This window comes from Streptopelia decaocto, assembly GCF_964273445.1.
Source record: "Streptopelia decaocto genome assembly, chromosome: 1".
Lineage (NCBI taxonomy): Eukaryota > Metazoa > Chordata > Aves > Columbiformes > Columbidae > Streptopelia > Streptopelia decaocto.
The window spans coordinates 114313422-114329635 of NC_138663.1; the positions used below are offsets into that span (position 1 = coordinate 114313422).

The 16214-nt window shown below is 36.8% G+C and overlaps 1 protein-coding gene across 3 annotated transcripts in view; it reads left to right on the forward strand.

Moving 5' to 3' along the window:
• USP9X (ubiquitin specific peptidase 9 X-linked) overlaps positions 1-16214 on the forward strand; it is a 109911-nt gene that overhangs the window by 60601 nt on the left and 33096 nt on the right. For all 3 annotated transcript variants that reach the window (XM_082058247.1, XM_082058246.1, XM_082058245.1), the window contains exons 16-25: positions 205-547; positions 1947-2042; positions 3629-3840; positions 5544-5784; positions 5989-6138; positions 6237-6357; positions 6822-6952; positions 7214-7492; positions 9544-9669; positions 12164-12289. In XM_082058247.1, coding sequence (XP_081914373.1) covers positions 205-547; positions 1947-2042; positions 3629-3840; positions 5544-5784; positions 5989-6138; positions 6237-6357; positions 6822-6952; positions 7214-7492; positions 9544-9669; positions 12164-12289 — 1825 coding nt within the window. The remainder of the gene's footprint in view (positions 1-204; positions 548-1946; positions 2043-3628; positions 3841-5543; positions 5785-5988; positions 6139-6236; positions 6358-6821; positions 6953-7213; positions 7493-9543; positions 9670-12163; positions 12290-16214) is intronic.

Consider the following 16214-nt stretch of genomic DNA (forward strand, 5'->3'; position numbering starts at 1 on the left):
TTTGGACTTATAAGTTCTCGATCCATTCAAACTTACTGAGAAATTGTAGCCTAATTATGAATGGACTGATGATGCAAATTAAGTTTTTCAGGGTCATACTTCTGACATATACATGTATAATATGCATATTCACCTTTTTGCTGAATTGTAACTCTAGATGTCTGTTAGACAGTGCTGTTAATTGTCTGTTTGTTGTTGCTCAAGGTTTTTGTTGAAGGATGGTCAGCTGTGGCTCTGCGCCCCCCAGGCAAAGCAAATATGGAAGTGTTTAGCTGAAAATGCAGTTTATCTTTGTGATCGCGAAGCCTGTTTTAAATGGTATTCCAAACTAATGGGGGATGAACCCGACTTAGACCCTGACATTAATAAGGACTTCTTTGAAAATAATGTGCTTCAGCTGGATCCTTCCCTATTAACAGAAAATGGGATGAAATGTTTTGAACGTTTCTTCAAAGCTGTGAACTGTCGAGAAGGAAAACTAGTAGCAAAGAGACGAGCTTATATGATGGATGATCTGGAATTAATAGGATTAGACTACCTTTGGAGGGTAAGTTAATTGGAGGAAACATCTGAAAGGTTAACTGCTAAGTCTTAGTCTCTTTTTACACTTTTAGGGTTGTGTACTTTATTAGTTGTAGACTGAAATTACAAAAAACTACCTTTTCCAACTAAACCTATGGGCATTGACTCCACTGTCTTCCCAGTGAGTATGCAAGTTGGTAACTTTGTAGGCTGATGTTTAATGGAAGGTTATTTGAACCATCAAGTCTATTTGTGTATGCACATGACATTAAACATTTCCCTATACTGTTTAAGAATGATCCAGCCAGGTAAATTATCTGTAAGCTTCTTTCTCTCTCACACACACTTTGGAATTGAACTTTATTTTGTGCACTTTATAAGCTGGTTCATGTCATTCATTCTAATATGGTAAACTGGAGTGATTCAAGATTAGACCAAGTGATCAGCGGTCTGAATTTTTTTTTAATAGCCACAACTTTTTGCCTAAACGTGGTTATAGCTTTTCAATAGGAAGATGGTAGCTTTCTGAAGCTTGCCAAATCTATTGGTGAAAAACATCAGCATCTAATTTGATAACTGGATTTTTTCAGAGTATTTCTAGTTTTCAAGAGCTGTGTTAGAACCCGCAGTAGCACATTGTGATATGATTATCATGGCTGTGTTTTGTAAAACGTGCTGCACCAGTCTTTGGTAATTTTGGTTGTGGTTTGTTGAAGGGTTAGGTATTTTAATCATGGTGATAATAGTTAAAACCAAAGTAGATCACAATTTTTAGACAAAGAAGTTTTCACACAGTGTTTGCGTACAAAGTGCCCACATAATGCTAGCATGTTTTAGTTGTGGTAATCAACTTATGTGGATCTCCCCAGCCATTTGGCAGCATGACGGAATTCACGAAGCCTCAGCCCAGTATCCTGCAGGGGTTATATGGAGGGGCTTCTTTCAGACCTGGTGACTGGTAATTACAATTTAGATTATCAGGTTAGAAACAGAACTCATTTGCCTGTCCCCCTTCTACCCACTTACAGCCATTTAAAATTATGGTTTTGAATTCTGGTAATGTAGATTATTTAAGCAGCTGAAAAAATAGTTGCCTTATTCTCTGAAACTAGTGAAAATGGAAATGTAATGCGAAGATGAATATATAAACACTGCTTTTATTCTTTTCATAAAGCATTAGGGTTTTTTGCTAACTCTGAACTCTTTTGAACTAGTTAATTCTTAATCTTGACTCATATAATTTCAGTCTAAGGTGCATTGGTTATATTTTGTAACTAAGCATTTTAGTCACTTTCACCTCATAAAATAATTAGACACACTGTTGTATCAAGATACTAAAGTAGTTGTTTTGGTCTTAAATTTTATACCGGAAAGTTTTAAGAAGTTCTAAAGTTCTAATGCCTTTTTTTTTTTTGTTATGCTAGGTTGTGATTCAGGGAAATGATGACATCGCGAACAGAGCAATAGATCTCCTTAAAGAGATCTATACTAATCTTGGCCCGAGGTTACAGGTTAATCAGGTAAAAAACAAAACAAAACCCAACAACACAAAACAAGCAACAAGAAGCCTGGAATATAACATGACAGAAAAGTAGTGATAAAATTCAATTTGGTGGTAATTTTGTATCTGAAAGCTTTGAAAACAGGGAATGGTTTTCCTATTTTGGAGAGTATACTCTTGAGTCCAGCCGTCAGCTTCTGGTCAGATGCAAAGTTAAGAGTTCTTTCTGATATTTGCAGACTGAACCCTGATAAATTTTTCATATTAAATTGATCTGTTGTATTTGCTCTTTCTACTCAGAAAACAGCTCATATCTTATACTTAGGTAAGGCTTTTGTTGAACCTCCAGTTTTGGTACTTCTTGTACTAGTATGTTCACTGGATGGGTCTGTTGAGGGTTGTCACAAGCTAATCTAGTCTTTATTGAGGTCATGTCCCTTAGAAAGGGTCACAGAGTTTCCATATAATGGCCAAACTGAGCTCTAGCAGATCAGATATTTTCTCCCTACATTGATAGTTGCTGGGAGCTGCATTTCAGCAAACTGACAACAAGTTTCTGAAAGGACAGAGGAAGTGAACTGTTGGGATTTCAAATTTTAAGGGGTAGGGGGATATTGTCCTCCAGACAATCTCCAATTGGTAGCTTGCCAGTTATATTTCTTAAAGCTTTTCATACTTGTCCTCAAAAACACTTTCATAGTCTTCAGAGCTGCAAGTTGCTAGATACAGCACAGCTGCTCTGAGTTGTACATTTACAGCCATTTGAGTTGTATCTTACTGCAGTGGCAGATGGGCTGTATGCTTCTTTCATGCTATAGGTCTGGGCTTGCTAAGCACACATGTATCTGTCCATCTGCACGTGGTTGGGTCCAACACTTTCTGGAAGTGTTGGATTTACTTAACATGCACACAAGTATTTTGTTTCAGTGTGCTGATAGCTCCTCTGTTCCTCAGCTGCCTGTAAGAAAAGGGGCTGCTGGACTGTGATAGCTGTGTCTGTAAATGCTTCTGTTGAAGCTTTTTACAGTGATTCTATAGGTTATATGTCAGTCTGGGTCAGGTACAAGGACATGTTAGATATGAGGCAGAAGGAAAAGATTTGCTGTACCTGCCACTATTCTGAATCTAGATCAAAACCCATTTCTTAGTTTATACAGCAAAAGTGTGTATCTGAAACAGAGTGATTAGAAGGGAGTGTGGAAGGGTGGAGATAGTTGTTCTGGCGGTCTGTAAATGTTCACTCTTGGTGTAAAGTAAGTTGACCCGTCATAGATTGTCAGCTCGAGACATAGTCTAAGGAAGTGAATAAGAGAAAGTTCAATTTAGTGTTCTCTGTGCAAACTTTCACTTATTCTTTTAAAGTGCAAGTTTACACTGTACAGTTACAGCTACTGATGACACAGAAGATTTTTACAGCACACACTAAATTAAAGCTATTTATCAGTAAGAGTTTATTTTAAAGTGGAATAAAACAGCTTTATAGAGTAACTTACTTGGTTTTGTTTTGGGTTTGTGTTTTTTTTTTATTTCTACCATTGCATTATCCTAGTGAAAATATAGTTTTTAATATTTCTTGTAATTGAATCAATTTTTTAATGTAATTAGGTAGTGATTCATGAAGACTTCATTCAGTCCTGTTTTGATCGTCTGAAAGCTTCCTATGATACACTATGTGTGTTGGATGGAGATAAAGACAGTATCAATTGTGCAAGACAAGAAGCAATACGAATGGTGAGAGTGTTGACTGTTTTAAGAGAGTATATAAATGAATGTGACAGTGATTACCACGAAGAGAGAACTATTCTACCTATGTCAAGGTATGTGTGAAGGTGCACTACTGTGATTTTTATTTCTATTAACTAAAATATTACTAACGTCTTTATGATTTTTACATTCTAAAGGGTTTCTATTCAGTGCATTTATAGAATATTAAAATTCCATTTTCTTTGCTAATACGTGAAACTCTGATCTGTAGTTAAAAAAAAAAAAATAAATTGAAATATCAGACAAATACAGGCATGTATGAAGAGGACAGCAGGCCTGACAAGAAACTTGTTTCTGATGTTTTGTTCTATAACACAATGTACCTTGTGGCTATATTGTTTTGGATGTATTTATTTTTTTCTGAAAATTATTTAAAAGCAATATCATTCTTTAAGTTAGCGTGGGAAAAGCTGCTTTGTTTTTCTTAGTCCTGTCACAGAAAAAAAATGTTAGTTTATATTTTCATTTTCCAGAGATGCTAATCTTAATTTGCAAGCTTAAATATAGGATTATCTCTAAGTGAAATATTCTGTGTAAATTCCTCATAAAAAGGGGAAGAAGAGAACAGCACTTTGAAAGTGTATTTTCTGTATACCTTCAGTCTTCTTGTCCTTGAGTAGATACTTAGCTTAAATCGTAGCTGCTCCTTCGGTAACTATCTTTGGTGTAAAGAAAAAGGAGACGCTTAAATCCCATATTGTGTAGATGTTTTCACACACAAAAAACCCCAACGACAACAACAAAACCACCTTTATTTCCTGGGAGAGGAAAGTAGAACAGAAAGCTGTTCAGATGTCCCAGTATTAGTAGCTGCTTTCTGTGGGAAGAAGATCTCAAAAATATGTAAGGAATACACTGAGATTTCTATAGAATTATGATGCAGCTAGATTTTTTTTAGACGTGGTGGGGATTTGTTGTCCTCTTATTTTAAATGCTGTCTTGTCAAGAAAATCAATGAGATGGCTGTTTCTTCATAGTCTGTCAGTAATTTGCAGTGCTCTTAGAGCATTTTTATTGTATATGTTGGTTGATGAGTGCTAACTTCTCTTGTCAATTGTGGGTGCATCTTTTTTATATGGGCTGCTTATTTGATTAGGCTTTTTCCCAGGTCTTGTTGGCAGTGAGCTTTTGTGGAGAATTTTGCCTTCTTTTGTTGCATGGGATTAGTTTGTTGGGCTTATCTGGCCATATCTTTCCTAATGAGTTCCCTGCCATAGTGCAAAGTATGACCAGTGCTATTGTGAAAATGTTTTTTCTTCTTTTAATTTTTTAAAGCATTCTGATTTTTAAAATTGGAATTCTACTATAAAACTTTTAACAGCTTATGACAGAGGCATTAAGACTTGGTGACATGATGTTTTTTTCTGGTTTTGGTGTATTTAAAACTGAGTTGTTTTGCTAAAAGAGCAAAGCATAGTTGCCAGTCTGACCTTTATTTGCACATTTTGATCAGGAAATTACAAGCAAGAGAAAATACCTCAAGCTTCATAAGAGACTTCTTAAAATTCTGTCAGTGTTCCTAACCTGACAGTAAAGCTGACCGTATGTTTAATGCACTTGTGCTGAGTGTGGCTTCTTGAAAGTTTCTATGTATGTTATGTGTGCGTAATTGCCTGGGCTTTCACAAAATAAACTCATGCTGGAGTGTATCACTGTATGTAAAGATTTGATGTTGAAGTATCTGCAGCACAAAATGCAGCAAGAAAAATAATTTATTTCATGAGGGCAAAAATAACTTTATCTCATTTATTTTCAGAGCTTTCCGTGGTAAACATATCACACTAGTAGTTCGTTTTCCAAACCAAGGCCGGCAGGTAGAAGATTTAGACATTTGGTCTCATACAAATGACACAATTGGCCAAGTGCGGCGTTGTATTCTGAATCGCATTAAAGCCAATAGTGCACATACGAAAGTAGAACTGTTCATCGGTGGTGAGCTGGTGGACCCTGCAGATGATAGAAAATTAATTGGGCAGTTGAATCTCAAAGATAAAACGGTAAGTGTTGCGGTTATTTATGTCAGTTGGGGTGTCACTTCCCTTTTATAAATACTTGAAAAATACCATGCATGGAATCACTTATTCTTTTGAAATATTTCCATTCCTCCTGCTTGTATTAAGCCGTTAACGTTGTATCAGATGCTTATTTAATAAAGAATCTTCATTTTTGCGTATTATCAAAACTGTGACTCTGTTTTTCAGCTAATTACGGCTAAGCTTACACAGATAAATTCTAATATGCCCTCAAGTCCAGATAGTTCTTCTGACTCTTCAACTGGTTCTCCGGGCAACCATGGCAATCACTACAGCGATGGTCCAAATCCAGAAGTTGAAAGCTGTTTGCCTGGAGTGGTAAGCATATGCTGAAATGAGCAGTTTAAAAGCATATTTTACCTATACTTTGTCTTTAATTAATGATTTTAATGTTTTTTTTATTTGCTTATTTTAAGATCATGTCACTGCATCCTCGATACATCTCTTTTCTTTGGCAAGTTGCAGACTTGGGCAGTAGCCTAAATATGCCACCTCTTAGAGATGGAGCACGTGTTCTTATGAAGCTCATGCCACCAGGTTAGACTTAATTTTATTCTGTTTTATCTTGTAATATCCAGTATAATAATTTCTCACGTGTTATATTAAAATAAGGAAGTATTTTCTACTTTCTGGTAATTTATTGATACCGTAATTTATGACATCCTAATTAGGATTGTAAATGTATTTTTTAAATAGTTAATTCTTGTCTGTCAAATGAAGTTGTGTAGTTTGCAGTTGGTACTGGGGTTCAGTGGCTCAGTGCATTGAAAATGGGAAAAAGTATATTTTGAAGTGATCTTGTAGCTCTGCTTTAACAGGATCACTTTTGTACTGACAGAAATAAAAATTGCAGAATGCTTCATAGTCTGATCTTGTCTGTCAGATTTTTTGCAATTTTTCTGAAACACTTAACGTTTTTCAGATTTATAATTGTAAATATTACTGTCTTGTTCTGGAGTAGTTTTGTTACAAAATATTTATAAGTTCTGTTTTTATTGCAGATAACACTACAGTTGAGAAACTAAGAGCTATTTGTTTAGATCACGCAAAGCTTGGGGAAAGCAGCCTTAGTCCATCCCTGGATTCTCTATTCTTTGGTCCTTCTGCCTCACAAGTGCTGTATTTAACAGAGGTTTGTGATGCTTTGCCTGTTTTTTAAAATTCTTCAGCTCTCTCTTTGGCAATCCTTTCTGTAATAGTATGGAAGCCTAAGATCAAATTCTGGTTTGAAATTTAACAACTGAAAATACTTAGCAATTTACTAGAATAAACTGGTATATGGCCAATTCTGTCAAAGCATTGCTTAAGTAGTATTCCAAAATAGCCTCATGTTCAATCATCTATATTTAAGCTAGAGCACTTATGTTAGTTAATGCTGTGTTTTGTTCTACAGGTAGTTTATGCCTTGTTAATGCCTGCCAGTGCACCTCTGGGAGAAGATGCCAGTGACTTCCAGTACAACTTCTTAAAAAGTGGTGGTTTGCCTCTTGTATTGAGCATGCTGACTAGAAATAACTTCCTGCCAAATGCAGATATGGAAACTCGAAGGGGTGCCTACCTTAATGCTCTAAAAATAGCCAAATTATTACTAACAGCAATTGGATATGGCCATGTTCGAGCTGTGGCAGAAGCTTGTCAGCCAGTTGTGGAAGGCACAAGTACAATTTCACCGGTAATGTAAATATTCCTTGCTAAAGATAGCAATGTATTCTGATTTTGCTCTTGTCTGCAGCAATATTTATATGCTTTCTGTTGACATTCTATTTCACTGAGTTGCATGTTAAGAACTCATGGTACTTTCAGATAAGGTTGTCTGATGATTCTAAAAAAAGAGCTCAACTAACTAAACAAATCCTGTTTCTTTCTGACAGTAGAAAAGTTACGTGTGAGATTCACTTGCTCTATATATGATTTTCAATGGTTTGCATCATTGTCAGTACAGGTGACTTTCCATTTTCAAGTATGTCTATCCCGTAAGTGTGAATTCTGATTCTTTTGAGCTGTTGAGTCTGCTGAAGGATGTGCTTCTGAATTTCTTGTATCTCCTGTTTATGATTAGAGCACAAAACAACAGAACTGATGCTGAGTTATGCCAGCCCTTTTTCTCAGAAAAACAAGTCCTTGGCTTGCTAAATTCCTAATTCCGTCCATTGCTTGTAGAAAATTCTTGCAGGGTACAGCTAGGCACGTTGCAGAGTTTAGTGCTGATAGTTGAAAGGTGTTCTACCCTAAGTTTTCTCAGTTGGAAAACTGTAACACAGGTGTTCTGAACTGTGATCTCACATGTCTATAATATTATATCTTATACATGTGGGTCTGTTGCAAACAGATTGGTGCTGACCACTTAGGAGGTGTAACACTTGTCCATGACTGCTGACATTCACTGTTTACTGTTGCAAACATCTAACTTTATTATTAAATGATTTGTTGGCAAAATCATCGTCCTGTTTGAAGGACTTTGGTCTTGATACTTTTTACTGCTTCAGCACAAATAAGCTTATACCTTGGGATGGAGGTGAGATTTGTAAATACCTTTTCATTTATCTTATTTAAAGGATAAGTACTATAGCATAAACTTCTGGCTTGGCTTTCTATCAGTCCTTAAGAGAATGAGATAACCAAGATTGAGTCTGCAGTCTTCTAGTTACTGGTCTCCTGCTGTCACTAGGGCCTTTTCAGTTTTTATTTTCTTCCTTGCTTTCACAGAAAGTTGAATCAATAATGTTGTTAAACGTCATATTCTGGTACATAGATCCTGATTTGCCCCATGCATATTGTGTTTGATCACTCACAGCTCATTTCCAATAGCTAATTGACTGTGTAAGCTCTATTAGTCTTAAGTGGGAGTTCTGTAGTTTTGCTCCCCAAATTAAGTGTTTTAGTGAAGCTGACAAAGCAAAAGGGATATGACCAGCACTAGGTGTTACAGAACAACTTCACAGTGTCTTTTGAGCAGCATTTGAGACCGGTTTTTTGGATGAAATGGTACTAGAAAATGAAGAAACTCTTTTGTACAAGAAGTTTTAACTTGTAACCCACAGCATACAGTCCTTTCAAGCAAGTTTGTCTATGAGAAGGAAACAGCCATTTCAGATCTGAACTGTCAAAACTACAGAGCTCTGTCAGCCCAAGGAGAAGAAATGCTGTGTTCAAACCAACGCAGAAAAGATAAAAACTTAACTTGCTACTGTTCCTGTTGTAAAAGCATGATAAAGAACAGGAGGGATAATTCGGAACAGAATTCTTCAGTAGTGGTCTAACTCAGATGTTTCAAATGTACTCAACTATAATGGACACTGCAGCCGTGTTCTCTCTGGACACTATTAGCTAGTCCAGAGGGAGACCCATTTTTTTAGCAAAGCCTTTCTTTCCTACATCAACAGAAACGGAAGGAGGCATTGTAATTGTCAATGTTCTGTTAACTTGAAATAATCTGATCAATAAACAATCCCCCAAACATAAGTAGCTTTGAGCAAGTGCCTCTTCTGTTAACTACTTGTACTCTGTGCTTGTACACTGTAGCATACAGAGTCTTCAGATGTGATGGTATCTATTTGAAAATGAGGGGGCTTATTTTTCTTGGTGTTTGCAGTTTCTGTAAGTAGTTTTCGTTCCGAGATCTTATCTACTTCTATCAAACCTTTCCAAGTAACTTTAGATTTTCATATCTTCTTGCTTGCTTTTTTCCATGTAAAAGTAAGTACAAGAAATACTTTCTTCCAGATAAACCAGGCTACGCATGACCAGGCAGTGGTGCTACAAAATGCCCTACAAAACATTCCTAATCCAACTTCAGAATGCATGCTGAGAAATGTAGCAATACGTCTTGCACAGCAAATATCTGATGAGGTTAGTGAATTCCTTTCTGTACCACATTTTATTTTTTTCTGTAGTATTTTTTTTTAAATCACTAAATTTATTGCTTTTTAAGACATGGATTTTCCTTCTAAAATGTCATGAAACATTTTAGGTAATGTTCATATGGTTCGTAAAAGTAATTAAAATACTTAATAGTTGTTTCCATATGAAATGATGAAATTCAGTGTCTAATAGCATGAAGAGGCTTGAGTGAACTAGGCAGGTTCCGTACAAGCTCTTTAATGGCTTATGAATATTGTTACATTTAGGTCAGAACTTCAGAAAATTGATGTAATAGACTTAAAGAAGCTAATGGATATTTTGAAAACATTTTTGTGGTATATTCTTCTCGTTTTGGTCTTTTATGTTTTGGTTTCCGAGTAACATTCTCTTCCTGAAGAGGAACACAGAAAAGGGGAGGAAGCTTTTAAATTTTCATCATGATTTTCAAATGCTGAAAGATAAGTCTCACATCATTGCCAGTGTATCTTTATATATTGAAAATGCATTAATGAAACAAGTGAAAAATTGGACTGGGGAGCTCTGTAAAGTTAAACAATGTGCTTTAGAAATATAATAGTCTTATCTGTGTGGTACTCTGTGGTATGACCCAACCTCATTTGGATTTGGAATTATGAGTCATGTCAGCAAATACATTAGTTAAATCCGCTGAATTCTGCAGAAGACAATATTGGAGCTACTTCAACTGCCTCTTCCAGGGTGAATCAGGATTCCTCAGTTTCCAGTATGGAAGCAGGGAATGTTGTTTTTCTGGACTCCATTGACTATAATCTCTGCAAAGCTATCTCCAAACATTTCTGAACAATCTAAATAAAACTAGTCTTGTATTATCATCTTAATGTCGAAAAGTATGCTATTTCTTCCAAACGACGAACAGTGTCTACAGAGAGCACAATGTCCTAGGCTGCAAGAATGAACCTTCTGCCTTCCATTAGTGGTGGTACTGCATCTATTGGTGATTTTGTGCCTAAAATCAGCTAGTTGAACTCTGATTTATTTAAATCTGTTCCACAGAAGAGATGTCTTTTGAGGTGAGGTATGAAGAAAGGTTTTTAGTTGTGGTGTTGTCCTTTTTGGGGGACTTCTAAAAATTTTTTTTTTTTTTTCTTTGACCGGGCACATCAAAGCAAACAAAATCTGAATATTTTGACAGTATTGCTCTTAAAGTATTGTGTGTAATTTTCTGAATTTATGAAAACTGCTGTAGATAAAAATTTAATTCATATGTATTTTATTTTACCTTTTGATTTGTTTTTTCTCTTAATGTTTTGATTTCAAAGCCTCTTTTCAATAGACCTCACAATTAAAAAAAAAATCTGACATGGTTTCCCTAGGCTAGACATAAGACTACAGCACAGAAAGAAGTCTTTCACCTTTTAAAAAAAAATTAATACTTCAAGATTTTAAAACTACAATGAGATTTTTAAAAAAATAAATACATTTCTGTGTGACAAATTTTTCTTGTAGTGCTGTTCCCGTACAGTTGCTTTGTTGTTGACAAAGTTGAAATACCTATTATTTGTCCTGTAACTAGTGTTCATTTCCATATCAGCAGCAAGTTTCCTGATGCAACTAGCTTGTTAGTTAAGCCTCTTAGAGTCTTGGTTTCTTATTAAGCCTGCGCATTAGAAAAATGAACTGTGAAAGTTTGGAGAACTGTCTATCATCTGCTTTTAAAGGTTGCCTGTTATTTGGACAGTTCTACTTCAAATACAGGCTGCAAATAGGTTTAGGGTTTTTTTAAAGTCGATGCAAACTGTTAAGTAGTGGCAGTTGTATATTTTTCTAATGTGTGTATCAGCAGAAACTATTGGATGTTAACTCAGACCATGCCCAAAATACTGAATAGTGATTCTGCATTCATAAGATACATGATCTGTGTTCTTATTAATTTTAAACCCTCTGTAACTTGAATATAGAACAATTCTTTATATATTAATCACATACTTGATAAGCATTAGTTTGTCTATCTAACGATGAGCAAGCAGAATAAATACCATGGAGGGGACAAACCCCAAAACAGCTTCAACTTGTAACATTACTTCAGAGGTTGGCTGCCCTTCCAGATGCATGCTGCATGGGTTGTGTTTTTTTTCACCAAATCAAGAATGTTTTAGCATTGAAGTTGGTAGTTTCTGCTATTTCTTACTCAGAAGCAGAGTTGCCAGTTATTTAACAGAAATGCTAACTTTCTTGTGATTCCTGGTACTTGTAGCATTGCAATTTAAGATTCTCTAGTAATCTAACATACATTCTGCTTTCATTTAAAAAAGGAAGTTTTGCATAAGTGAAGTACAAATGCTTTTCAACATCTTTCTTTTTTTCTATTTAAGGAAAAATTGTATGATAAGTTTTAAAATTTTAAACTTTCTATAAAATACATTTGTTAGAATTTAGTATTCATTGTAATGTTACTTGCAACTGCATTTACATCTTGCTTTGGTTTATTTATCTTTTTTTTCAGGCTTCAAAATACATCCCTGATATCTGTGTTATTAGGGCAGTACAAAAAATCGTTTGGGCATCAGGCTGTGGGTCAGTTCAGCTGGTTTTTAGCTCAAATGAGGAAATCAGTAAAATCTATGAAAAGGTAAGAATTCCTAAGCAACAACTTCTCTATATAACTGTTCCTTTGTTTACAAAAGGAACAGGGTCAATGAAGTCAGGCTTAGAGTGTGATGAGCTTTTAGGTAGGTATCTTGGTGATTATGTATTTTGGAGTCTGGTATATGTCGGTTGTCATATCACAGTTTAGTTTTCTATTTCTTGGTAACAATTTAATTGTACCTTGAATCTGGTGTCAGTTCAAAAATGCACTGGTACTGTAAGCTTCTGTAACATGTTTTCAGCCCAGTTGGATTCCGTATCTAAATAAGAAATAAGCATTTCTTGCAAAGCGAATTTTTCTAATATGCAAGCTTAAAAGGTCTCTTCTACAGAAGTTGATTTGAAGCATATGTGTAGTCTAGAATGAGAAACAAGATCTAATTGATCTGAAATTAGCACTGAAGCACTGATAAAACAAAATAATTGCTAATCCTTTGTAGTTTATTTCCTTTTATTATGTAGATATGTAAAACATCTTTGTGGTTTCACAGGTGGTTTACGCAAATTATTAGATTTTATAACACCTTGTGTTTAATGAATATTGCTTACAGTTGTAGGAAATAGTAATCTGTATTTTGACAGTGATGTAAAAAAAAAATAAATAGTTCTCTAAACATCTTCTTGTTCATCTTAAAATCAAGTTTAGTACTCCCCAGTACTTATCTGAGATTAAAAGGGATGCGACTATATAGGGAAGTTTTATTCTTGGTGTATTAGCTGTTGTGCTTAAACAATCAGTTAGAGGAAGAATATTTACTTCAGCAAAATGCAACACCTTTCCATTTAGCTTTTATAGTAGTATAATGACATTTGTTTCTATTGCTGTGAGAATGACTTCTTCATTAAATAAGTTGGGGGTTTCTTGAGGTGATAAACTTGAATATAAAACATGGTTTACTTAGCAAGGCAGTCCAGGCATATGAGGGATATGAGGCATATGAGGTGCTGAGGGAGCTGGCTGAAGTCAGTGCTGGACCGCTCTCCATCATCTTTGCCAGGTCTTGGGAAACGGGAGAGGTGCCCGAGGATTGGAGGAAAGCAAATGTCACTCCAGTCTTCAAAAAGGGCAAGAAGGAGGACCCGGGTAATTATAGACCAGTCAGCCTCACCTCTGTCCCTGGGAAAGTAATGGAACAGCTTGTCCTTGGTGCCATCTCAAGGCATATCAAGGATAAGAGGGTTATTAGGGGCAGTCAGCATGGCTTTACCAAGGGGAAGTCATGCTTGACCAACCTCATAGCCTTTTATGAGAATGTAACAAGGTGGATGGATGATGGCAGAGCGGTGGATGTGGTCTACCTTGACTTCAGTAAAGCCTTTGACACAGTCTCCCACAGCATCCTCACAGCTAAGTTGAGGAGGTGTGGTCTAGACAATAGAGTAGTGAGGTGGGTTGCAAACTGGCTTAGGGAGAGAAGCCAGAGAGTGGTAGTCAATGGTGCAGAGTCTAGTTGGAGGCCAGTATCTAGTGGAGTGCCTCAGGGGTCAGTGCTGGGGCCAATATTATTCAATATATTCATTAACGATTTGGACGAGGGAATAGAGTGTACTATCAGCAAGTTTGCTGATGACACCAAGCTGGGAGGAGTGGCTGACACGCCGGAGGGCTGTGCTGCCATCCAGCGGAACCTGGACAGGCTGGAGAGTTGGGCGGGGAATAACCTGATGAAATTTAACAAGGGCAAGTGTAGAGTCCTGCACCTGGGCAGGAACAACCCCAGGTTCCAGTATAGGTTGGGAGATTACATATTAGAGCAGTGTAGGGGAAAGGGACCTGGGGGTCCTGGTGGACAACAGGATGACCATGAGCCAGCACTGTGCCCTTGTGGCCAGGAAGGCCAATGGCATCCAGGGGTGTATTAGAAGGGGGGTGGTTAGTAGATCGAGAGAGGTCCTCCTTCCCCTCTACTCCGCCCTGGTGAGACCACATCTGGAATATTGTGTCCAGTTCTGGGCCCCTCAGTTCAAGAAGGACAGGGAACTGCTGGAGAGGGTCCAGCGTAGGGCAACCAAGATGATTAAGGGAGTGGAGCACCTCCCTTATGAAGAAAGGCTGAGGGAGCTGGGTCTCTTTAGTTTGGAGAAGAGGAGACTAAGGGGGACCTTATTAATGTTTATAAATATATAAAGGGTGAGTGCCATGGGGATGGAGCCAGGCTCTTCTCGGTGGCAAACAATGATAGGACAAGGGGTAATGGGATCAAGCTGGAACACAAGAGGTTCCACTTAAATTTGAGAAGAAACTTCTTCTCAGTAAGGGTGACAGAGCACTGGAACAGGCTGCCCAGGGGGGTTGTGGAGTCTCCTTCTCTGGAGGCATTCAAAACCCGCCTGGACATGTTCCTGTGCGACCTCACCTAGGTGTTCCTGCTCCAGCAGGGGGATTGGACTAGATGATCTTTTGAGGTCCCTTCCAATCCCAAACATACTGTGATACTGTGATATGAAGATGTGCTCTTATACATGAGATGTTTTAAGAGCAGTAGTGCACTAGAGAAAATACACCTAAAATAAAAAATACCTAAGTGTTCTTTTCTGACATTTTTTGGGTGAAAATTGTAAGTTAAATTCTGTAAAAATACTTTCAAACAATTGAAGTTTTAAAATAGGTGGAATTTAAGCTGTGCGTTATCAGTCATCCTTCAAAGGTTGTGTGTGTATGTGGTTTATTTCATTCTTATTGACTTTTATATGGACATTTGTAATAAATGGCAGCTGCATTCAATTTATGCTAGGCAAAAGGGAAATAAAAATTCAATGGAAAAACTGGAAACTAAAAAGAGGAACAAATTGCTGAAGTAATAAGAAGAGGAAATAAAATGTACTTTGTTGAAATGGCATTAAAAGAGAGGAAAGTATCACAGAAATAGAGAAATACAGTGCAAGAAAAGACGTTCTTAATTTAAGGAATTGTATTTGGTTATAGATGAGACAAAGTAACTTCAATGGTGGTTTTATAAATACTGAATATACTGGTGACTGGCAAAGACTGGCTTAGGGCAAAAATTATTTTAAGAAAAATGCTTTCCATTTTCTCAGTTGACCACTAAACCTTAGACTTCTAACTGATAGGTTGTAGGAGCATTTTGCTAAATCTGTGGGGTAGAGATTTATCATTAAATGTTAGTTTAAGAACAAAAGCAGACTGATTTTTGTGGAATCGGGAACGTTGTGCCAGGATTCCTAAAAAATATCAAAGGCAACTGTGGCAAGTGTTTTTTAAGAGGTACTTGAGAGTGTCCCATCAAGTATGACTTCTGAAAGAGTGTTGTGAGCACTTGAAGAAGCTTCTGAACTTAAATGGTGAATTCAATTGAACTTTAAAGTCAAGAAATTACTATGAGATCATAATTCTTACGAAGTCTCTTCTGCCTCCTGCCTCAAAAAATTCTGGTATGGGAGTTCTCTTGGTGGTTAAAGAACACTCTGTGACTTTCAGTGTTGCCAAATAGCATTTTCCCTATTAGTTTGGAGAAGGCTCAAATGCACCTAAAATACTGCAAGTGCTGCTTGTACAGACCCATCAGCTCTTGGTGCCTGAGTACAAGGGAGAATTTGTTGAGTTTAAAATGCACTTTGCCTTTCTACTAGATCCCTGTGCCTATGCAGAAATAACTGTCTTTTCTAAAAAGGGTGCCAGTGCAGAGCGTGTGCAGTCCTGAACTAGCTGAAGGCATTCTGCTTTTACTTTTATATCTTGAGATGTGTCAGAGTTACCACATCCTACTGCATTGCTAGTGACTGTCTCTGATTTTCATCTGTTATGCAAAGACAAAATACTTTCTGTTGCCAGACTGAGACATACATTGTCATCTGCTGCTGCTGTTTACGATTAGTTATTTCTTCCGCATTGTAATCCCTTCTTTCTGCCTACTTAATCTTGATACTTTTCCATATATAAAACAAAT